This window comes from Eucyclogobius newberryi, unplaced genomic scaffold, assembly GCF_026437365.1.
Source record: "Eucyclogobius newberryi isolate DKJ021-1_F unplaced genomic scaffold, fEucNew1.0.hap1 SCAF_25, whole genome shotgun sequence".
Lineage (NCBI taxonomy): Eukaryota > Metazoa > Chordata > Actinopteri > Gobiiformes > Gobiidae > Eucyclogobius > Eucyclogobius newberryi.
Genome location: NW_027315890.1, coordinates 394,448 through 418,451, shown reverse-complemented (window position 1 = coordinate 418,451; position 24,004 = coordinate 394,448). Strand labels below are relative to the sequence as shown.

General features: G+C 44.8%; 1 protein-coding gene across 1 annotated transcript in view; it reads left to right on the top strand.

Annotated features, from left to right (window-relative positions):
* LOC140372545 (A disintegrin and metalloproteinase with thrombospondin motifs 2-like) overlaps window positions 1–24,004 on the top strand; it is a gene marked incomplete at its 5' end in the record, with an annotated part of 315,752 nt that overhangs the window by 271,278 nt on the left and 20,470 nt on the right. The window contains 6 exons of the mRNA XM_072459676.1: window positions 1,539–1,621; window positions 1,698–1,831; window positions 1,926–2,049; window positions 2,512–2,592; window positions 10,438–10,601; window positions 18,406–18,565. Coding sequence (XP_072315777.1) covers window positions 1,539–1,621; window positions 1,698–1,831; window positions 1,926–2,049; window positions 2,512–2,592; window positions 10,438–10,601; window positions 18,406–18,565 — 746 coding nt within the window. The remainder of the gene's footprint in view (window positions 1–1,538; window positions 1,622–1,697; window positions 1,832–1,925; window positions 2,050–2,511; window positions 2,593–10,437; window positions 10,602–18,405; window positions 18,566–24,004) is intronic.

The window sequence follows — 24,004 nt, the reverse complement described above, 5'->3', positions numbered from 1 at the left end:
CGAATATTTGATACGAGCTTAACGTTGGTCCGAGCATATCGTTGGTATGAGCGTATCGTTTGTACGAGCGAATCGTTGTTATGAGCTTATCGTTGGTACGAGCGAATCGTTTGTAAGAGCTAATCACTGATACGAGCATATCGTTGGTACGAGCGTATCTTTGGTACAAGCAAATTGTTGGTACGAGCGTATCATTGATACGAGCGTATCGTTGGTACGAGCGTATCGTTTGTACGAGCGTATCGTTGGTACGAGCGTATCGTTGGTACGAGCGTATCGTTGGTACAAGCGTATCGTTTGTACGAGCGTATCGTTGGTACGAGCGAATCGTTGGTAAGAGCGAATCGTTGATACAAGCTTATCGTTGGTACGAGCGTATCGTTGGTACGAGCGAATCGTTGGTACGAGCGTATCGTTGGTAAAAGTGAATTGTTGGTACGAGCGAGTCGTTGGTACGAGCGTATCGTTGGTACGAGCGTATCGTTGGTACGAGCGTATCGTTGGTACGAGCGAATCGTTGGTACGAGCGTATCGTTGGTAAAAGTGAATTGTTGGTACGAACGTATCGTTGGTACGAGCGTATCGGTTTGAGCGTATCGTTGGTACAAGCGTATCGTTTGTACGAGCGTATCGTTGGTACGAGCGTATCGTTGGTACGAGCGTATCGTTGGTACAAGCGTATCGTTTGTACGAGCGTATCGTTGGTACGAGCGAATCGTTGGTAAGAGCGAATCGTTGATACAAGCTTATCGTTGGTACGAGCGTATCGTTGGTACAAGCGTATCGTTGGTACGAGCGAATCGTTGGTACGAGCGAATCGTTGATACGAGCGAGTCGTTGGTACGAGCGTATCGTTGGTAAAAGTGAATTGTTGGTACGAGCGTATCGTTGGTACGAGCGTATCGGTTTGAGCGTATCGTTGGTACAAGCGTATTGTTTGTACGAGCCTATCGTTTGTACGAGCGAATCGTTGGTACGAGCGAATCGTTTGTCCGAGCGTATCGTTGGTACGAGCGAATATTTGATACGAGCTTAACGTTGGTCCGAGCGTATCGTTGGTATGAGCGTATCGTTTGTACGAGCAAATTGTTGGTACAAGCGAATTGTTGGTACGAGCGTATCGTTGGTACGAGCGTATCGTTGGTACGAGCGTATCGTTGGTACGAGCGTATCGTTGGTTCGAGCTTATCATTGGTACGAGCGTATCGTTGGTCCTAGCGTATTGTTGGTCCGAGCGAATCGTTGGTACGAGCGTATCGTTGGTACGAGCGTATCGTTGGTACGAGCGTATCGTTGGTACGAGCGTATCGTTGGTTCGAGCTTATCATTGGTACGAGCGTATCGTTGGTCCTAGCGTATTGTTGGTCCGAGCTTAACGTTGGTCCGAGCGTATCGTTGGTATGAGCGTATCGTTTATACGAGCAAATTGTTGGTACGAGCGTATCGTTGGTACGAGCGTATCGTTGGTACGAGCGTATCGTTGGTACGAACTGTGGTGTGCTTTGTGCTAACCGTGGCTAAAGCTTGACTTTCTTCAGGGCAGAGCAGTGTAAAGTGTGGAATCCGTTCTTCGAGCACAATGGAACCAAACACCACTGGCTCCCCCTGCAGCACCCGGACCGTAAGTGCAGGCTGTGCTTTATGTTAATAATATACATTATTCGCACTTTACTCACTTTGACACATTTGGCATTCAGCTGATGAGCGATGTCGTCTCTTCTGCGTTTCCATGGAAATGGGCGCCATGGTGGACATGGGCAGAGTGGTGCATGATGGGACTTTGTGTTCATATGAAGATCAACACAGCGTCTGCGTGCGAGGAGAGTGTGAGGTCCATATGACATTCATCATATCATATTTATTTTCATTTAAAATGTATTTTCAGGTTCAGATTGAAATATTTGAGTTTAAAACTGTGTCTTCAGCACGTGGGCTGTGACGGACAGATCGCCTCGGACAAAACCCAGGATCGATGTGGCGTCTGTGGAGGAGACAACTCCAGCTGTAAAGTCATCAAAGGCAACTTCACCCGGAGCGCACGCAAAAACGGTACGACACTGGAGAAGAACAATGCGACACTGTAGAAAAACGATACGGCACTGTAGAACGATATGACACTGTAGAGGAACGATACGACACTGGAGAACGATACGACACTGTAGAGGAACGATACGACACTGGAGAAGAACAATGCGACACTGTAGAAAAACGATACGGCACTGTAGAACGATATCACACTGTAGAACGATACGACACTGGAGAAGAACGATACGACACTGGAGAACGATACGACACTGGAGAACGATACGACACTGTAGAGGAACAATGCGACACTGTAGAAGAACGATACGACACTGTAGAGGAACGATACGACACTGTAAAAGAACGATACGACACTGTAGAGGAACGATACGACACTGTAGAACGTTACGACACTGTAGAAGAATAATACGACACTGTAGAATCACTAACCACTAGAGGGCACCCTCACTCTATTTTGTTTTTTTTTAGGTTTCCTGAAAATCCTAGAGATCCCCAAAGGAGCACGCCACCTGCTGGTCCAAGAGTTCAAGTCCACGCCACATGTCCTCGGTACGGCGTTACACCTGGTTCAGACCCAGTTCAGTCCCGGTTCTAATTTTAATTTTTAATTGAAAAAATATATATTAACGTAAAACATAGAACAGACAGAGAACGTGACCAGAGAGCTAAATTCAAAATAAAATAAATGTCAACTAGACAATGATAAAATTAAAACGACATTCACGGCCCAATCAAATCAAAATAAAAAGTAAATTTGGTGAAATTTGTCCATTTTTTAATTAAGTCTGAATGTCTTTTTTCCATTTGTCTGAGGTCTGTCCCTATCTCAGTCCAGTCCTTGATCGTTGGTGAAGTTTGTTTCATCCATTTCTTTGTAATGGTCTTTTTTTCTACTGCCTAAAGTACTTTCCAAAAGTACGTTCCAAAAGTACGTTCCAAAAGTAGGTTCCGAAAGTACGTTCTAAAAGTACTTTCCAAAAGAACTTTCCAAAAGTACATTCTATAGTACATTCTATAGTACATTCTAAAGTACATTCTAAAGTACATTCTAAAGTACATTCTAAAGTACATTGTAAAGTACATTCTAAAGTACATACTAAAGTACATTCTAAAGTACATTCTAAAGTACATTCTAAAGTACATTCTAAAGTGCATTCTAAAGTACTTTCTAATGTACATTCTAAAGTACATTCTAAAGTACATTCTAAAGTGCATTCTAAAGTACTTTCTAAAGTACATTCTAAAGTACATTCTAAAGTACATTCTAAAGTGCATTCTAAAGTACTTTCTAAAGTACATTCTAAAGTACATTCTAAAGTATATTCTAAAGTACATTCTAAAGTACATTCTAAAGTACATTCTAAAGTACATTCTAAAGTACCTTTTTAAGTACGTTCTAAAGTACAGTCTAAAGTACCTTCTATAGTACATTCTAAAGTACATTCTAAAGTATGTTCTAAAGTACATTGTAAAGTACATTCTAAAGTATGTTCTAATGTACATTGTAAAGTACAGTCTAAAGTACATTCTAAAGTACGTTCTAAAGTACAGTCTATAGTACATTCTAAAGTACATTCTAAAGTACGTTCTAAAGTACATTCTAAAGTACATTCTAAAGTACATTCTAAAGTACATTCTAAAGTACATTCTAAAGTACATTCTAAAGTAAAGTCTAAAGTACATTCTAAAGCACATTCTAAAGTACATTGTAAAGTACATTGTAAAGTACATTGTAAAGTAAATTCTAAAGAACATTCTAAAGTACATTCTAAAGTACATTCTAAAGTACAGTCTAAAGTACATTCTAAAGTACAGTCTAAAGTACATTCTAAAGTACATTCTAAAGTACAGTCTAAAGTACATTCTAAAGTACAGTCTAAAGTACATTCTAAAGTACATTGTAAAGTACACTCTAAAGTACATTGTAAAGTACATTGTAAAGTACATTGTAAAGTACACTCTAAAGTACACTCTAAAGTACATTGTAAAGTACATTGTAAAGTACACTCTAAAGTACACTCTAAAGTACATTGTAAAGTACATTGTAAAGTACATTGTAAAGTATCCATGTCTTGTGTCCATGGCAGGAGTTCATAGTAGTATAGTTCAGGGGTAAATGCTGTATCAGAGCGTGGTGAACTTCACTCACATATGTGTGATTGACAGGACAGTCCCAGGTCATGTGACAGTGGTTCACCTCCTGGTGGCGCTGTTTCTACAACAGTTGCATTTGTGAAGAATGAGACCTTTGACCTTTGACCTTTGACCTGGAGTTAGGAAGAAAGTTGTCGTTTCTGACCAAATAAGGGCATGAATGTGGGAGGGGCTCTTCTGGCTCCTCCCACTCTTCATCAGTCAAAACAACATGAGATTCTCTTTCATTTGTTTTTCATATATTTAGTATTTGTCCAGATTAAAAATGGATTTATAGACATTAGATATTGTTCCTCTTGAAAGTTCTGCTTTTTAAGCCTTGATAAACATCTGAGTCAGAGGTTATAAAGGTCGGAGTTTATAAAGGTCGGAGGTTATAAAGGTCGGAGGTTATACAGGTCATGTGATTCTCTTTTACATCTGGTGAAAAACCTTTAGACCTTTTGTCCTCCAGACCTTAAGTCTCAGCTCAGTTCTATTGGTACAAAACCTTTGGTCATAAAACTTTACCAGTTTAAGTTTGTAACATCTGTGTTTAGTTTGTTCTGATCAGCTCCTTCCATGTTGTAAGAACAGATTTGACCCAGGGATTCTTCACTTCCTCCTCATGACTCAAGCGTCTGTCATCTGCAGTAAGAACTGTACAGGAACCTCAGGCATCACATGACTCTCAGTATAAGACCTGTACAGGAACCTCAGGCACCACATGACTCTCAATATAAGACCTGCACAGGAACCCCCGGCACCACATGACTCTCAGTATAAGACCTGTACAGGAACCCCCGGCACCACATGACTCTCAGTATAAGACCTGTACAGGAACCCCCGGCACCACATTACTCTCAGTATAAGACCTGTACAGGAACCCCCGGCACCACATGACTCTCAGTATAAGACCTGTACAGGAACCTCAGGCACCACATGACTCTCACTATAAGACCATTGAGCACAACATTCTGGACCACACCAGCAACGCTCTCATTTCATCTGGAATAAAGTAATTTCTCACACAAGGAAAACACCGCCTCCTTTATCTTTTGATAATTGTAGAGTCTGGGATCAGGGCTGGTTTGGGATCCAGGAAGCGATGTGCACGATCAATCTTTATTTTCCCAGCTTCTGTTGGAAGTTTGAGATATTTGGGGATCCAGATTCCATATACTTCACCACATCTTCACCCTGAGCATCCTCAGAAATGTCAACAATCCGCAAATTACTTCAGTCCTGCTTCAGTCCTGCTTCAGACCTGCTTCAGACCTGCTTCAGTCCTGCTTCAGTCCTGCTTCAGTACTGCTTCAGACCTGCTTCAGACCTGCTTCAGACCTGCTTCAGTCCTGCTTCAGACCTGCTTCAGTCCTGCTTCAGTCCTGCTTCAGACCTGCTTCAGACCTGCTTCAGTCCTGCTTCAGACCTGCTTCAGTCCTGCTTCAGACCTGCTTCAGACCTGCTTCAGACCTGCTTCAGTCCTGCTTCAGACCTGCTTCAGTCCTGCTTCAGACCTGCTTCAGACCTGCTTCAGACCTGCTTCAGTCCTGCTTCAGACCTGCTTCAGTTTTGCTTCAGACCTGCTTCAGACCTGCTTTAGACCTGCTTCAGACCTGCTTCAGTCCTGCTTCAGACCTGCTTCAGTCCTTCTTCAGACCTGCTTCAGACCTGCTTCAGACCTGCTTCAGTTCTGCTTCAGACCTGCTTCAGACCTGCTTCAGACCTGCTTCAGACCTGCTTCAGTCCTGCTTCAGACCTGCTTCAGTTCTGCTTCAGACCTGCTTCAGACCTGCTTTAGACCTGCTTCAGACCTGCTTCAGTCCTGCTTCAGACCTGCTTCAGTCCTGCTTCAGACCTGCTTCAGACCTGCTTCAGACCTGCTTCAGTTCTGCTTCAGACCTGCTTCAGACCTGCTTTAGACCTGCTTCAGACCTGCTTCAGTCCTGCTTCAGACCTGCTTCAGTCCTGCTTCAGTCCTGCTTCAGACCTGCTTCAGTCCTGCTTCAGTCCTGCTTCAGACCTGCTTCAGACCTGCTTCAGACCTGCTTCAGTCCTGCTTCAGACCTGCTTCAGACCTGCTTCAGTCCTGCTTCAAACCTGCTTCAGTCCTGCTTCAGACCTGCTTCAGTTCTGCTTCAGACCTGCTTCAGACCTGCTTCAGTCCTGCTTCAGACCTGCTTCAGTCCTGCTTCAGACCTGCTTCAGACCTGCTTCAGTCCTGCTTCAGACCTGCTTCAGTCCTGCTTCAGACCTGCTTCAGTCCTGCTTCAGACCTGCTTCAGTCCTGCTTCAGACCTGCTTCAGTCCTGCTTCAGTCCTGCTTCAGACCTGCTTCAGACCTGCTACAGACCTGCTTCAGTCCTGCTTCAGACCTGCTTCAGTCCTGCTTCAGTCCTGCTTCAGACCTGCTTCAGTCCTGCTTCAGTCCTGCTTCAGTCCTGCTTCAGACCTGCTTCAGACCTTCTTCAGTCCTGCTTCAGACCTGCTTCAGACCTGCTTCAGTCCTGCTTCAGTCCTGCTTCAGTCCTGCTTCAGACCTGCTTCAGTCCTGCTTCAGACCTGCTTCAGTCCTGCTTCAGTCCTGCTTCAGTCCTGCTTCAGACCTGCTTCAGACCTGCTTCAGACCTGCTTCAGTCCTGCTTCAGACCTGCTTCAGTCCTGCTTCAGTCCTGCTTCAGACCTGCTTCAGACCTGCTTCAGTCCTGCTTCAGACCTGCTTCAGTCCTGCTTCAGACCTGCTTCAGACCTGCTTCAGACCTGCTTCAGTCCTGCTTCAGACCTGCTTCAGTCCTGCTTCAGACCTGCTTCAGACCTGCTTCAGACCTGCTTCAGTCCTGCTTCAGACCTGCTTCAGTTCTGCTTCAGACCTGCTTCAGACCTGCTTTAGACCTGCTTCAGACCTGCTTCAGTCCTGCTTCAGTCCTGCTTCAGTCCTGCTTCAGACCTGCTTCAGTCCTGCTTTAGACCTGCTTCAGACCTGCTTCCGTCCTGCTTCAGACCTGCTTCAGTTCTGCTTCAGACCTGCTTCAGACCTGCTTCAGACCTGCTTCAGACCTGCTTCAGTCCTGCTTCAGACCTGCTTCAGTTCTGCTTCAGACCTGCTTCAGACCTGCTTTAGACCTGCTTCAGACCTGCTTCAGTCCTGCTTCAGACCTGCTTCAGTCCTGCTTCAGACCTGCTTCAGACCTGCTTCAGACCTGCTTCAGTTCTGCTTCAGACCTGCTTTAGACCTGCTTCAGACCTGCTTCAGTCCTGCTTCAGACCTGCTTCAGTCCTGCTTCAGTCCTGCTTCAGACCTGCTTCAGTCCTGCTTCAGTCCTGCTTCAGACCTGCTTCAGACCTGCTTCAGACCTGCTTCAGTCCTGCTTCAGACCTGCTTCAGACCTGCTTCAGTCCTGCTTCAAACCTGCTTCAGTCCTGCTTCAGTCCTGCTTCAGTCCTGCTTCAGACCTGCTTCAGTCCTGCTTCAGTCCTGCTTCAGACCTGCTTCAGACCTGCTTCAGACCTGCTTCAGTCCTGCTTCAGACCTGCTTCAGACCTGCTTCAGTCCTGCTTCAAACCTGCTTCAGACCTGCTTCAGTCCTGCTTCAGACCTGCTTCAGACCTGCTTCAGTCCTGCTTCAGACCTGCTTCAGTCCTGCTTCAGACCTGCTTCAGTCCTGCTTCAGACCTGCTTCAGTCCTGCTTCAGTCCTGCTTCAGACCTGCTTCAGACCTGCTACAGACCTGCTTCAGTCCTGCTTCAGACCTGCTTCAGTCCTGCTTCAGTCCTGCTTCAGACCTGCTTCAGTCCTGCTTCAGTCCTGCTTCAGTCCTGCTTCAGACCTGCTTCAGACCTTCTTCAGTCCTGCTTCAGACCTGCTTCAGACCTGCTTCAGTCCTGCTTCAGTCCTGCTTCAGTCCTGCTTCAGACCTGCTTCAGTCCTGCTTCAGACCTGCTTCAGTCCTGCTTCAGTCCTGCTTCAGACCTGCTTCAGTCCTGCTTCAGACCTGCTTCAGACCTGCTTCAGTCCTGCTTCAGACCTGCTTCAGACCTGCTTCAGACCTGCTTCAGTCCTGCTTCAGACCTGCTTCAGACCTGCTTCAGACCTGCTTCAGTCCTGCTTCAGACCTGCTTCAGTTCTGCTTCAGACCTGCTTCAGACCTGCTTCAGACCTGCTTCAGACCTGCTTCAGTCCTGCTTCAGTTCTGCTTCAGACCTGCTTCAGTCCTGCTTCAGACCTGCTTCAGTCCTGCTTCAGTTCTGCTTCAGACCGGCTTCAGTCCTGCTTCAGTCCTGCTTCAGTCCTGCTTCAGTCCTGCTTCAGTCCTGCTTCAGACCTGCTTCAGTTCTGCTTCAGACCTGCTTCAGTCCTGCTTCAGACCTGCTTCAGTCCTGCTTCAGACCTGCTTCAGACCTGCTTCAATCCTGCTTCAGACCTGCTTTAGACCTGCTTCAGTCCTGCTTCAGACCTGCTTCAGTCCTGCTTCAGACCTGCTTCAGACCTGCTTCAATCCTGCTTCAGACCTGCTTTAGACCTGCTTCAGTCCTGCTTCAGACCTGCTTCAGTCCTGCTTCAGACCTGCTTCAGACCTGCTTCAGACCTGCTTCAGTCCTGCTTCAGACCTGCTTCAGTTCTGCTTCAGACCTGCTTCAGACCTGCTTTAGACCTGCTTCAGACCTGCTTCAGTCCTGCTTCAGTCCTGCTTCAGTCCTGCTTCAGACCTGCTTCAGTCCTGCTTTAGACCTGCTTCAGACCTGCTTCCGTCCTGCTTCAGACCTGCTTCAGTTCTGCTTCAGACCTGCTTCAGACCTGCTTCAGACCTGCTTCAGACCTGCTTCAGTCCTGCTTCAGACCTGCTTCAGTTCTGCTTCAGACCTGCTTCAGACCTGCTTTAGACCTGCTTCAGACCTGCTTCAGTCCTGCTTCAGACCTGCTTCAGTCCTGCTTCAGACCTGCTTCAGACCTGCTTCAGACCTGCTTCAGTTCTGCTTCAGACCTGCTTTAGACCTGCTTCAGACCTGCTTCAGTCCTGCTTCAGTCCTGCTTCAGACCTGCTTCAGTCCTGCTTCAGTCCTGCTTCAGACCTGCTTCAGACCTGCTTCAGACCTGCTTCAGTCCTGCTTCAGACCTGCTTCAGACCTGCTTCAGTCCTGCTTCAAACCTGCTTCAGTCCTGCTTCAGTCCTGCTTCAGTCCTGCTTCAGACCTGCTTCAGTCCTGCTTCAGTCCTGCTTCAGACCTGCTTCAGACCTGCTTCAGACCTGCTTCAGTCCTGCTTCAGACCTGCTTCAGACCTGCTTCAGTCCTGCTTCAAACCTGCTTCAGACCTGCTTCAGTCCTGCTTCAGACCTGCTTCAGACCTGCTTCAGTCCTGCTTCAGACCTGCTTCAGTCCTGCTTCAGACCTGCTTCAGTCCTGCTTCAGACCTGCTTCAGTCCTGCTTCAGTCCTGCTTCAGACCTGCTTCAGACCTGCTACAGACCTGCTTCAGTCCTGCTTCAGACCTGCTTCAGTCCTGCTTCAGTCCTGCTTCAGACCTGCTTCAGTCCTGCTTCAGTCCTGCTTCAGTCCTGCTTCAGACCTGCTTCAGACCTTCTTCAGTCCTGCTTCAGACCTGCTTCAGACCTGCTTCAGTCCTGCTTCAGTCCTGCTTCAGTCCTGCTTCAGACCTGCTTCAGTCCTGCTTCAGACCTGCTTCAGTCCTGCTTCAGTCCTGCTTCAGACCTGCTTCAGTCCTGCTTCAGACCTGCTTCAGACCTGCTTCAGTCCTGCTTCAGACCTGCTTCAGACCTGCTTCAGACCTGCTTCAGTCCTGCTTCAGACCTGCTTCAGACCTGCTTCAGACCTGCTTCAGTCCTGCTTCAGACCTGCTTCAGTTCTGCTTCAGACCTGCTTCAGACCTGCTTCAGACCTGCTTCAGACCTGCTTCAGTCCTGCTTCAGTTCTGCTTCAGACCTGCTTCAGTCCTGCTTCAGACCTGCTTCAGTCCTGCTTCAGTTCTGCTTCAGACCGGCTTCAGTCCTGCTTCAGTCCTGCTTCAGTCCTGCTTCAGTCCTGCTTCAGTCCTGCTTCAGACCTGCTTCAGTTCTGCTTTAGACCTGCTTCAGTCCTGCTTCAGACCTGCTTCAGTCCTGCTTCAGACCTGCTTCAGACCTGCTTCAATCCTGCTTCAGACCTGCTTTAGACCTGCTTCAGTCCTGCTTCAGACCTGCTTCAGTCCTGCTTCAGACCTGCTTCAGACCTGGTTTTAAACCTGTTTTTGTCTCCTCTGCAGCGGTGAAGAACATGGACACTGGGTACGTTTTCCTGAACGATGAACACCATCTTCCAGAATCCCGAGGGGTGGTGGAGGGGGGCGTGGCCTGGCAGTATGTAAATGCAGATGGGGTGGAGACTCTGCAGACGTCCGGCCCCCTGAGCTACGGTGTTTTGCTCATGGTAAACACAAATCATTATTCAAACACAAGGTCACACATGTGGCACCAAAATGTCATGTGGGCATTTTTCAACGATTTAAATGTTTTAAATCCCTTTTGAAATAACAATTGACGTCACGGAAACAGACCCAAAAAAAAGCACACATTCTTTGAATGCTCAGTAATACCAGACATAGTGTTTGAAAAAACAAGTGTTCCGGATGGTTAGAACTAACCCCATGACGTTCAGGAGACGTGCCCCAGATGTGACCTCTGACCTCTGACATGATCCACTGCATCTGGTAATGATGAGTTTTCTACTTGGCTTTAGATGTTCTCCATCTCCTTTATTCCCTTTTAAGATATGAGAGGAGTTTTGTTAATAAGAGTTTTTAGTTTTGTTTATAAGAGTTCTTCTATTAAGAGTGTTTTTTTAAACTTCCTATAATTTGTCCTTTTCTTCTGGATCTACTGCAGTATAACAACGAAATGTCCCATGTGTGGACAACATGTCCCATTATTTTATCTGCACCAGATTTAGCTCCTGCTACATTTTGAATGCAGTGAATGAAAGTGTGTGTGTGTCATGTATGTTCATGAACATCATGTGTGTGTCATGTATGTTCATGAACATCATGTGTGTGTCATGTATGTTCATGAACATCGTGTGTGTGTCATGTATGTTCATGAACATCGTGTGTGTGTCATGTATGTTCATGAACATCGTGTGTGTCATGTATGTTCATGAACATCATGTGTGTCATGTATGTTCATGAACATTGTGTGTGTGTCATGTATGTTCATGAACATCATGTGTGTGTCATGTATGTTCATGAACATCATGTGTGTGTCATGTATGTTCATGAACATCATGTGTGTCATGTATGTTCATGAACATCATGTGTGTGTCATGTATGTTCATGAACATCATGTGTGTGTCATGTATGTTCATGAACATCGTGTGTGTGTCATGTATGTTCATGAACATCGTGTGTGTCATGTATGTTCATGAACATCATGTGTGTGTCATGTATGTTCATGAACATCGTGTGTGTGTCATGTATGTTCATGAACATCATGTGTGTGTCATGTATGTTCATGAACATCATGTGTGTGTCATGTATGTTCATGAACATCGTGTGTGTGTCATGTATGTTCATGAACATCATGTGTGTGTCATGTATGTTCATGAACATCGTGTGTGTGTCATGTATGTTCATGAACATCGTGTGTGTCATGTATGTTCATGAACATCGTGTGTGTCATGTATGTTCATGAACATCATGTGTGTCATGTATGTTCATGAACATCGTGTGTGTGTCATGTATGTTCATGAACATCATGTGTGTCATGTATGTTCATGAACATCGTGTGTGTGTCATGTATGTTCATGAACATCGTGTGTGTCATGTATGTTCATGAACATCGTGTGTGTGTCATGTATGTTCATGAACATCATGTGTGTCATGTATGTTCATGAACATCGTGTGTGTGTCATGTATGTTCATGAACATCGTGTGTGTGTCATGTATGTTCATGAACATCGTGTGTGTGTCATGTATGTTCATGAACATCATGTGTGTCATGTATGTTCATGAACATCATGTGTGTGTCATGTATGTTCATGAACATCATGTGTGTGTGTGTGTGTGTGTCATGTATGTTCATGAACATCATGTGTGTCATTTATGTTCATGAACATCATGTGTGTCATGTATGTTCATCAACATCATGTGTGTGTGTGTGTGTGTGTGTGTGTGTGTCATGTATGTTCATGAACATCATGTGTGTGTGTCATGTATGTTCATGAACATCATGTGTGTCATGTATGTTCATGAACATTATGTGTGTGTGTGTGTCATGTATGTTCATGAACATCATGTGTGTGTGTCATGTATGTTCATGAACATCATGTGTGTGTCATGTATGTTCATGAACATTGTGTGTGTGTCATGTATGTTCATGAACATCATGTGTGTGTCATGTATGTTCATGAACATTGTGTGTGTGTCATGTATGTTCATGAACATCATGTGTGTGTGTCATGTATGTTCATGAACATCATGTGTGTGTGTGTCATGTATGTTCATGAACATCATGTGTGTGTCATGTATGTTCATGAACATTGTGTGTGTGTCATGTATGTTCATGAACATCATGTGTGTGTGTCATGTATGTTCATGAACATTGTGTGTGTGTCATGTATGTTCATGAACATCATGTGTGTGTGTCATGTATGTTCATGAACATCATGTGTGTGTCATGTATGTTCATGAACATCGTGTGTGTGTCATGTATGTTCATGAACATCATGTGTGTGTCATGTATGTTCATGAACATCGTGTGTGTGTCATGTATGTTCATGAACATCGTGTGTGTCATGTATGTTCATGAACATCGTGTGTGTCATGTATGTTCATGAACATTGTGTGTGTGTCATGTATGTTCATGAACATTGTGTGTGTGTCATGTATGTTCATGAACATCATGTGTGTGTGTCATGTATGTTCATGAACATCATGTGTGTGTCATGTATGTTCATGAACATCATGTGTGTGTCATGTATGTTCATGAACATTGTGTGTGTGTCATGTATGTTCATGAACATTGTGTGTGTGTCATGTATGTTCATGAACATCATGTGTGTGTGTCATGTATGTTCATGAACATTGTGTGTGTGTCATGTATGTTCATGAACATCATGTGTGTGTGTCATGTATGTTCATGAACATCATGTGTGTGTCATGTATGTTCATGAACATTGTGTGTGTGTCATGTATGTTCATGAACATCATGTGTGTGTCATGTATGTTCATGAACATCATGTGTGTGTCATGTATGTTCATGAACATTGTGTGTGTGTCATGTATGTTCATGAACATCATGTGTGTGTGTCATGTATGTTCATGAACATTGTGTGTGTGTCATGTATGTTCATGAACATCATGTGTGTGTGTCATGTATGTTCATGAACATCATGTGTGTGTCATGTATGTTCATGAACATTGTGTGTGTGTCATGTATGTTCATGAACATATATTGTCCTCAACACTGAGTGTGGAGTGAAAGAATAATGACATTGTGGCGCTTTGAGAAGCACATTTCAAGTGTAAGTGTCTTTATACTGCCTGTATCAACTTGGAACTAAGCAAATGCAGCAGGTGGCGCCTCCTGCTGGAGAACTGCTGCATGGGGGATGAATTTTCAGCTGAAACACAATATTTAAACCCAACTGAGGCAGAGAGTGGCTTCTCATTTCTGAAACAACCATGTGGAATAATAAATCCCGTGGTCATGGAAAAGATTTCAGTGACTTCCGGGATGATGGTGGCTTAGCGCAGACGTGCCTTGTCTGGCTGCGGTCGTAACCATGGAAATAATCCGTCTTTATTACGAGTTCACCTGGGGAGAGCCAATATGTTCACGTGGGAGCAGACTTATGTTCAGCCTGAACATAAGTCCATGACAGGGACCATGACAGAGACCATGACAGGGACCACGACAGGGACCATGACAGGGACCATGACAGGGACCATGACAGAGACCATGAGAGGGACCACGACAGGGACCACAACAGGGACCATGACAGGGACCACAACAGGGACCATGACAGGGACCACGACAGGGACCATGACAGGGACCACAACAGGGACCATGACAGGGACCACAACAGGGACCATGACAGAGACCATGACAGGGACCACGACAGGGACCATGACAGGGACCATGACAGAGACCATGACAGGGACCACGACAGGGACCACAACAGGGACCATGACAGGGACCACAACAGGGACCATGACAGGGACCACGACAGGGACCATGACAGGGACCACAACAGGGACCATGACAGGGACCACAACAGGGACCATGACAGAGACCATGACAGGGACCACGACAGGGACCATGACAGGGACCATGACAGAGACCATGACAGGGACCACGACAGGGACCACAACAGGGACCATGACAGGGACCACAACAGGGACCATGACAGGGACCACGACAGGGACCATGACAGGGACCACAACAGGGACCATGACAGGGACCACAACAGGGACCATGACAGAGACCATGACAGGGACCACGACAGGGACCACAACAGGGACCACAACAGGGACCATGACAGGGACCACAACAGGGACCATGACAGAGACCATGACACGGACCATGACAGGGACAATGACAGGGACCATGACAGGGACCTCACCTTCTTTACTGTAGTGCTGGATCTGATGCAAACCACTCTGAGGGAACCCTTGTGGTGGAGACTGGAACTGACATGTTCAGACCACATGTCTCAAGCTCACAAAGTCCTGGTAAATCTATAAATAACAGCGTTCGTCTCCTTCATGATATCTGGACACAAAGTGAATGTACAGAAAAGTGAAGTTCTCTCTCTCTGGCGCCCCCTCTGTCCTTTAGAAGAATTCACCCATTTAAATGGCAAACGGAATCTCTTCAATATTTAGTTGTGATTCATAAAGAACTATCAACAATCTTAGAAAAAAATATACTTATCTTTTCTTCACTTCTTCAAGAGGAATAATACCTCAATTATATCATTATTAATGTATTAAATATATTAAAAACAAATGAAAGAGAAGCTCATGTTGTTTTGACAGATGAAGAGTGGGAGGAGCCAGAGGAGCCCCTCCCACATTCATGCCCTTATTTGGTCAGAAGCGACCTTTTTTTTTTTTATAACTCCAGGTCAAAGGTCAAAGGTCTCATTCTTCACAAATGCAACTGTTGTAGAAACAGCGCCACCAGGAGGTGAACCACTGTCACATGACCTGGGACTGTCCTGTCAATCACACATATGTGAGTGAAGTTCACCACGCTCTGATACAGCATTTACCCCTGAACTATACTACTATGAACTCCTGCCATGGACACAAGACATGGATACTTTACAATGTACTTTACAATGTACTTTACAATGTACTTTACAATGTACTTTAGAGTGTACTTTACAATGTACTTTACAATGTACTTTACAATGTACTTTAGAGTGTACTTTAGAGTGTACTTTACAATGTACTTTACAATGTACTTTAGACTGTACTTTAGAATGTACTTTACAATGTACTTTACAATGTACTTTAGAGTGTACTTTAGAATGTACTTTAGAATGTACTTTAGAGTGTACTTTACAATGTACTTTAGAATGTACTTTAGAGTGTACTTTACAATGTACTTTAGAATGTACTTTAGAGTGTACTTTACAATGTACTTTACAATGTACTTTACAATGTACTTTAGAGTGTACTTTAGAGTGTACTTTACAATGTACTTTACAATGTACTTTAGAGTGTACTTTAGAATGTACTTTACAATGTACTTTACAATGTACTTTACAATGTACTTTACAATGTACTTTAGAGTGTACTTTAGAGTGTACTTTACAATGTACTTTACAATGTACTTTAGACTGTACTTTAGAATGTACTTTACAATGTACTTTACAATGTACTTTAGAGTGTACTTTAGAATGTACTTTAGAATGTACTTTAGAGTGTACTTTACAATGTACTTTAGAATGTACTTTAGAGTGTACTTTACAATGTACTTTACAATGTACTTTACAATGTACTTTAGAGTGTACTTTAGAGTGTACTTTACAATGTACTTTACAATGTACTTTAGAGTGTACTTTAGAATGTACTTTACAATGTACTTTACAATGTACTTTAGAGTGTACTTTAGAGTGTACTTTACAATGTACTTTACAATGTACTTTAGAGTGTACTTTAGAATGTACTTTACAATGTACTTTACAATGTACTTTAGAGTGTACTTTAGAGTGTACTTTACAATGTACTTTACAATGTACTTTACAATGTACTTTACAATGTACTTTAGAGTGTACTTTAGAGTGTACTTTACAATGTACTTTACAATGTACTTTAGACTGTACTTTAGAATGTACTTTACAATGTACTTTACAATGTACTTTACAACGTACTTTAGACTGTACTTTAGAATGTACTTTACAATGTACTTTACAATGTACTTTACAACGTACTTTAGAACGTACTTTAGAACGTACTTTAAGAACGTACTTTATAGTGTACTTTAGAATGTACTTTAGACTGTACTTTAGAATGTACTTTAGAATGTACTTTAGAATGTACTTTAGAATGTACTTTAGAATGTACTTTCGGAGTGTACTTTCAGAATGTACCTTTGAAATGTACTTTTGGAACATACTTTTAGTGGCAGGAGACAAAGTAATTGACAAAGTGACGGACATAGTAACGGACAAAGTAACGGACATAGTAACGGACAAAGTAACGGACATAGTAACGGACAAAGTAACGGACATAGTAACGGACAAAGTAACTGACAAAGTAACGGACATAGTAACGGACAAAGTAACGGACATAGTAACGGACAAAGTAACGGACATAGTAACGGACAAAGTAACTGACAAAGTAACGGACAAAGTAACGGACAAAGTAACGGACAAAGTAACGGACAAAGTAACGGACATAGTAACGGACAAAGTAACGGACATAGTAACGGACAAAGTAACGGACAAAGTAACGGACAAAGTAACGGACAAAGTAACTGACAAAGTAACTGACAAAGTAACGGACAAAGTAACGGACAAAGTAACGGACAAAGTAACGGACAAAGTAACGGACATAGTAACGGACAAAGTAACGGACATAGTAACGGACAAAGTAACGGACATAGTAACGGACAAAGTAACGGACATAGTAACGGACAAACTAACTGACAAAGTAACGGACAAAGTAACGGACAAAGTAACGGACAAAGTAACTGACAAAGTAACGGACAAAGTAACGGACAAAGTAACGGACAAAGTAACGGACATAGTAACGGACAAAGTAACGGACATAGTAACGGACAAAGTAACGGACATAGTAACGGACAAAGTAACGGACAAAGTAACGGACAAAGTAACGGACAAAGTAACGGACATAGTAACGGACAAAGTAACGGACATAGTAACGGACAAAGTAACGGACATAGTAACGGACAAAGTAACGGGCAAAGTAACGGACAAAGTAACGGACAAAGTAACGGACATAGTAACGGACAAAGTAACGGACATAGTAACGGACAAAGTAACGGACAAAGTAACGGACAAAGTAACGGACAAAGTAACGGACATAGTAACGGACAAAGTAACGGACAAAGTAACGGACATAGTAACGGACAAAGTAACGGACAAAGTAACGGACAAAGTAACGGACAAAGTAACGGACATAGTAACGGACAAAGTAACGGACATAGTAACGGACAAAGTAACGGACAAAGTAACGGACAAAGTAACGGACAAAGTAACGGACAAAGTAACGGACAAAGTAACGGACATAGTAACGGACAAAGTAACGGACATAGTAACGGACAAAGTAACGGACATAGTAACGGACAAAGTAACGGACAAAGTAACGGACAAAGTAACGGACAAAGTAACGGACAAAGTAACGGACATAGTAACGGACAAAGTAACGGATATAGTAACGGACAAAGTAACGGACAAAGTAACGGACAAAGTAACGGACAAAGTAACGGACATAGTAACGGACAAAGTAACGGACATAGTAACGGACAAAGTAACGGACAAAGTAACGGACATAGTAACGGACAAAGTAACGGACATAGTAACTGACGTCAGAAAAACATTCAGACTCAATTTAGAAATGGACTTTGACTCGTTTGAGTCGTGAGTTTCTTTTGTTTTGTCGTTAGTGTCATCTGTAGATTTGTTTTGAATGTATTTCATATTTAATATTGCAGAAGCTCATGGTGAATGTGTGTTGTTGTTGTTGTTATTTACATGTTTCCTTCAGGTTCGCTCTCACGGCGAGGACAAAGTCACAGTGTCGTATAGATACGTCCTGCAGGAGGCGCTGCGCTCAGGTCTGGACTCGAACCTGCTGCTGGAGGACACCATGTTCTTCCAGTGGGCTTTGAAGAGATGGTCCAGCTGCTCCCGCCCATGTGGAGGAGGTAATACTGCAAATACTACTGCAAATACTAATACTACAGCCTATCCCGTGTACAGAGGTACTAATACTACAGCCTATGCCGGGTACAGAGGTACTAATACTACAGCCTATGCCGGGTACAGAGGTACTAATACTACAGCCTATGCCGGGTACAGAGGTACTAATACTACTACTACTAGGACTACTAATGTCATTGTCATTATGTCATTATGTCATTATGTCATTGTCATTATGTCATTATGTCATTATGTCATTATGTCATTATGTCATTATGTCATTGTGTCTTTATGTCATTATCATTATGTCATTATGTCATTGTCATTATTTCATTATGTCATTGTCATTATGTCATTATGTCGCCATGTCATTATGTCCTTATGTCCTTATGTCATGATGTCATGATGTCATGATGTCATGATGTCGTGATGTCGTGATGTCGTGATGTCATTATGTCATTATGTCATTATGTCCTTGTCATTATGTCATTATGTCATTATGTCATTATGTCATTGTGTCTTTATGTCATTATCATTATGTCATTATGTCATTGTCATTATTTCATTATGTCATTGTCATTATGTCATTATGTCGCCATGTCATTATGTCCTTATGTCCTTATGTCATGATGTCATGATGTCATGATGTCATGATGTCGTGATGTCGTGATGTCGTGATGTCATTATGTCATTATGTCATTATGTCCTTGTCATTATGTCATTATGTCATTATGTCAATGTCATTATGTCATAATGTCATTATGTCATTGTCATTATGTCATTGTCATTATGTCATTATGTCATTGTCATTATGTCATTGTCATTATGTTTTATGTCATTATGTCATTATGTCATTATGTCATTATGTCAATAATTATGTCATTGTCATTATGTCATTATGTCATTATCATTATGTCATTGTCATTATGTCATTATGTCATTGTCATTATGTCATTGTCATTATGTTTTATCTCATTATGTCATTATGTCATTATGTCAATAATTATGTCATTGTCATTATGTCATTATGTCATTATCATTATGTCATTATGTCATTATGTCATTATGTCAGTGTGTCATTATGTCATTGTCATTATGTCATTATGTCATTATGTCAATTATGTCATTATGTCATTATGTCATTGTCAATATGTCATTATATCATTGTCATTATGTCATTATGTCATTATGTCATTATGTCATTATGTCATTATGTCATTATGTCGTCATGTCATTATGTCATGGTGTCATGATGTCGTCATGTCATTATGTCATTATGTCGTCATGTCATTATGTCGATCGATTTATGTCATCATGTCGTCATCTCGTCATGACGAGATAACGACATGTCGTAACCACTGCCTCTGGTCATCTTATCCCAGTGTTTGACCCTGGGATAAGATGATCACTGCCTGTGGTCATCTTATCCCAGCACTTCCGGTGTTGTGTGGAGCCACATTCCTGTTCAAATTCATCAACAAAAAGAAACAATCATTTAAAATTAACTTAAAGAGTCTTGTGTTTTTAACGCCTGATGAACAACGTGTCGTTTAGAATGTTCATTTAAAAAAACTGTTAAAACTGTTAAACTGTCGGGCAGTCGGACTGACGAACTGTCGGACTGACAGACTGACGGACTGATGGACTGATGGACTGATGGACTGTCGGACTGACGGACTGACGGACTGACGGACTGACGGACTGACGGACTGACGGACTGTCGGACTGATGGACTGATGGACTGATGGACTGATGGACTGTCGGACTGACGGACTGACGGACTGACGGACTGACGGACTGACGGACTGACGGACTGACGGACTGACGGACTGACGGACTGACGGACTGACGGACTGTCGGACTGTCGGACTGTCGGACTGATGGACTGATGGACTGATGGACTGACGGACTGACGGACTGTCGGACTTTCGGACTGATGGACTGATGGACTGACGGACTGTCGGACTGTCGGACTGTCGGACTGATGGACTGATGGACTGTCGGACTGTCGGACTGTCGGACTGTCGGACTGTCGGACTGACGGACTGACGGACTGTCGGACTGTCGGACTGTCGGACTGTCGGACTGTCGGACTGATGGACTGATGGACTGATGGACTGTCGGACTGATGGACTGATGGACTGATGGACTGATGGTCTGTCGGACTGTCGGACTGATGGACTGATGGACTGATGGTCTGTCGGACTGTCGGACTGATGGACTGATGGACTGATGGTCTGTCGGACTGATGGACTGATGGACTGATGGACTGATGGACTGATGGACTGATGGACTGATGGACTGATGGACTGATGGACTGATGGACTGATGGACTGATGGACTGATGGACTGTCGGACTGATGGACTGATGGACTGATGGACTGATGGACTGATGGACTGTCGGAATGATGGACTGATGGTCTGATGGACTGATGGACTGATGGACTGTCGGACTGTCGGACTGTCGGACTGTCGGACTGATGGACTGATGGACTGTCGGACTGTCGGACTGTCGGACTGATGGACCGATGGACTGTCGGACTGTCGGACTGTCGGACTGATGGACTGATGGACTGTCGGACTGTCGGACTGTCGGACTGATGGAGTGATGGACTGTCGGACTGACGGACTGACGGACTGACGGACTGTCGGACTGACGGACTGACGGACTGACGGACTGACGGACTGACGGACTGACGGACTGTCGGACTGACGGACTGACGGACTGACGGACTGTCGGACTGACGGACTGACGGACTGACGGACTGACGGACTGACGGACTGTCGGACTGTCGGACTGTCGGACTGATGGACTGATGGAGTGATGGCCTGTCGGACTGTCGGACTGATGGAGTGATGGAGTGATGGACTGTCGGACTGTCGGACTGTTGGACTGATGGACTGATGGACTGTCGGACTGTCGGACTGTCGGACTGTCGGACTGATGGACTGTCGGACTGTCGGACTGTCGGACTGTCGGACTGATGGACTGTCGGACTGTCGGACTGTCGGACTGTCGGACTGATGGACTGATGGACTGTCGGACTTTCGGACTGTCGGACTGATGGACTGATGGACCGTTGGACTGTTGGACTGTTGGACTGTTGGATGATTGATAACATGTTGTTGCATTTGAAATCAAATCAGTTTTTAATTGTAATGGACCAGAGAAGAAACTGCTTTCAACTAAAAGATCCATTTAAATACACAAATAAACTAATACTACTGTGAATACGTCACAAAGGCGCTCGTACAGCTGGCAGCCTGGTGTAAACGCTCCGCTCTTTTCTCACACTTTTTTCACACTTACTGTGCTTTATCTTCTATATTTTGTAAATATTTGTTTCTATTTTACTGTACGATAGGGACACGTGCTGGGATCGTTTTTAATTCAACTGTTTTTGACTTTTTTCGGCTGGCTATTGAGTGTTTTTCGTCGTGTCGTCGTGATGTGAACTAGCGCCGAGCCCCCCCGGCCCCCCCGCGCCCCTCGGCCGGTGCGTGTTTACACAAAGGAGGATCTAATGAAACTGCGGAGAACCGTCGTCTTACCCGGAGATCGTCACGTTATCCCGGGGGACATCCTAAGGAAAACACAGAGAAGCAGACGGGCTGGACGTAAACTCCGAGAGAAGAGAGGAGGAAACAGGAAGCCGGTTCCCGCCGTAGTCATGGGTAACGTGAGTCCCTTCAAAATAAAATGACGGAAATAGCGAGCCTCATACGGTCCCAGAGGATTTATAGGGACAGCAGCGTCTTGATTTTCACAGACCTGGTTAATAGCAGAAATGCCAGACTCTATTGTAGGTTTGGACAATTTTCATCTGCTGCGGGCGACAGAACGAGAGAATGCGGAAAGAAAAGAGGTGGAGGTCTGAAGAAGAGAGGTGGAGGTCTGGCTGTTTATGTGAACACGAGCTGGTGTAAACCCGAACACTGCACAGTGAAGCAGCAGCTATGTAACAGGGATATTGAACTATTGGCTATTGGCATGAGGCCATATTATCTGGAGTTCTCACATGTGATTTTGATCACAGTCTATGTGGCCCCGTCTGCCAATGCTGAATATGCTTGTGAAACACTGCTCTCCTGCACTTGTAGGCTGCAAACACAGCACCCACAGGCTCTCTTCCTCGTCTCGGGTGACTTTAACCACGCTTCTCCCTCTTCTGTTCTACCAACATACACCCAGTATGTCTCCTGTCCCACCAGAAACAATAGAACATTGGACTTGTTTGCCAACACCAAAGAGGCTTATTCTTCTTCCCCCCTCCCTCCCCTGGGCAGCTCGGACCACACCCTTGTACACCTGAGGCCTGTGGTGCCGCGTGTGGTGAGGAGATGATCTGCTGAGAGCGAGGAGAATCTGAAGGACTGTTTCAGCACCACTGTCTGGACTAAGCTCTATGGCCCACATGGAAAGGACATCAACACCATCACAGAGCATCAGGACATCAGCACCATCACAGAGCATCAGGACATCAACACCATCACAGAGCATCAGGACATCAGCACCATCACAGAGCATCAGGACATCAGCACGATCACAGAGCATCAGGACTACATCAACTGATGGACTGATGGACTGATGGACTGATGGACTGTCGGACTTTCGGACTGATGGACTGATGGACTGACGGACTGTTGGACTGTCGGACTGTCGGACTGTCGGACTGATGGAGTGATGGACTGTCGGACTGTCGGACTGTCGGACTGATGGACTGATGGACTGATGGACTGTCGGACTGTCGGACTGATGGACTGATGGAGTGATGGCCTGTCGGACTGTCGGACTGATGGAGTGATGGAGTGATGGACTGTCGGACTGTCGGACTGTTGGACTGATGGACTGATGGACTGTCGGACTGTCGGACTGTCGGACTGTCGGACTGTCGGACTGATGGACTGTCGGACTGTCGGACTGTCGGACTGTCGGAATGTCGGACTGTCGGACTGTCGGACTGTCGGACTGATGGACTGATGGACTGTCGGACTGTCGGACTGTCGGACTGTCGGACTGTCGGACTGTCGGACTGTTGGACTGATGGACTGATGGACTGTCGGACTGATGGACTGATGGACTGTCGGACTGTCGGACTGTCGGACTGACGGACTGACGGACTGACGGACTGTCGGACTGTCGGACTGTCGGACTGTCGGACTGATGGACTGATGGACTGTCGGACTGTCGGACTGTCGGACTGTCGGACTGTCGGACTGATGGACTGATGGACTGATGGACTGATGGACCGATGGACTGTCGGACTGTCGGACTGATGGAGTGATGGAGTGATGGACTGATGGACTGTCGGACTGTCGGACTGATGGACTGTCGGACTGATGGACTGTCGGACTGTCGGACTGTCGGACTGATGGAGTGATGGAGTGATGGACTGATGGACTGATGGACTGTCGGACTGTCGGACTGATGGAGTGATGGACTG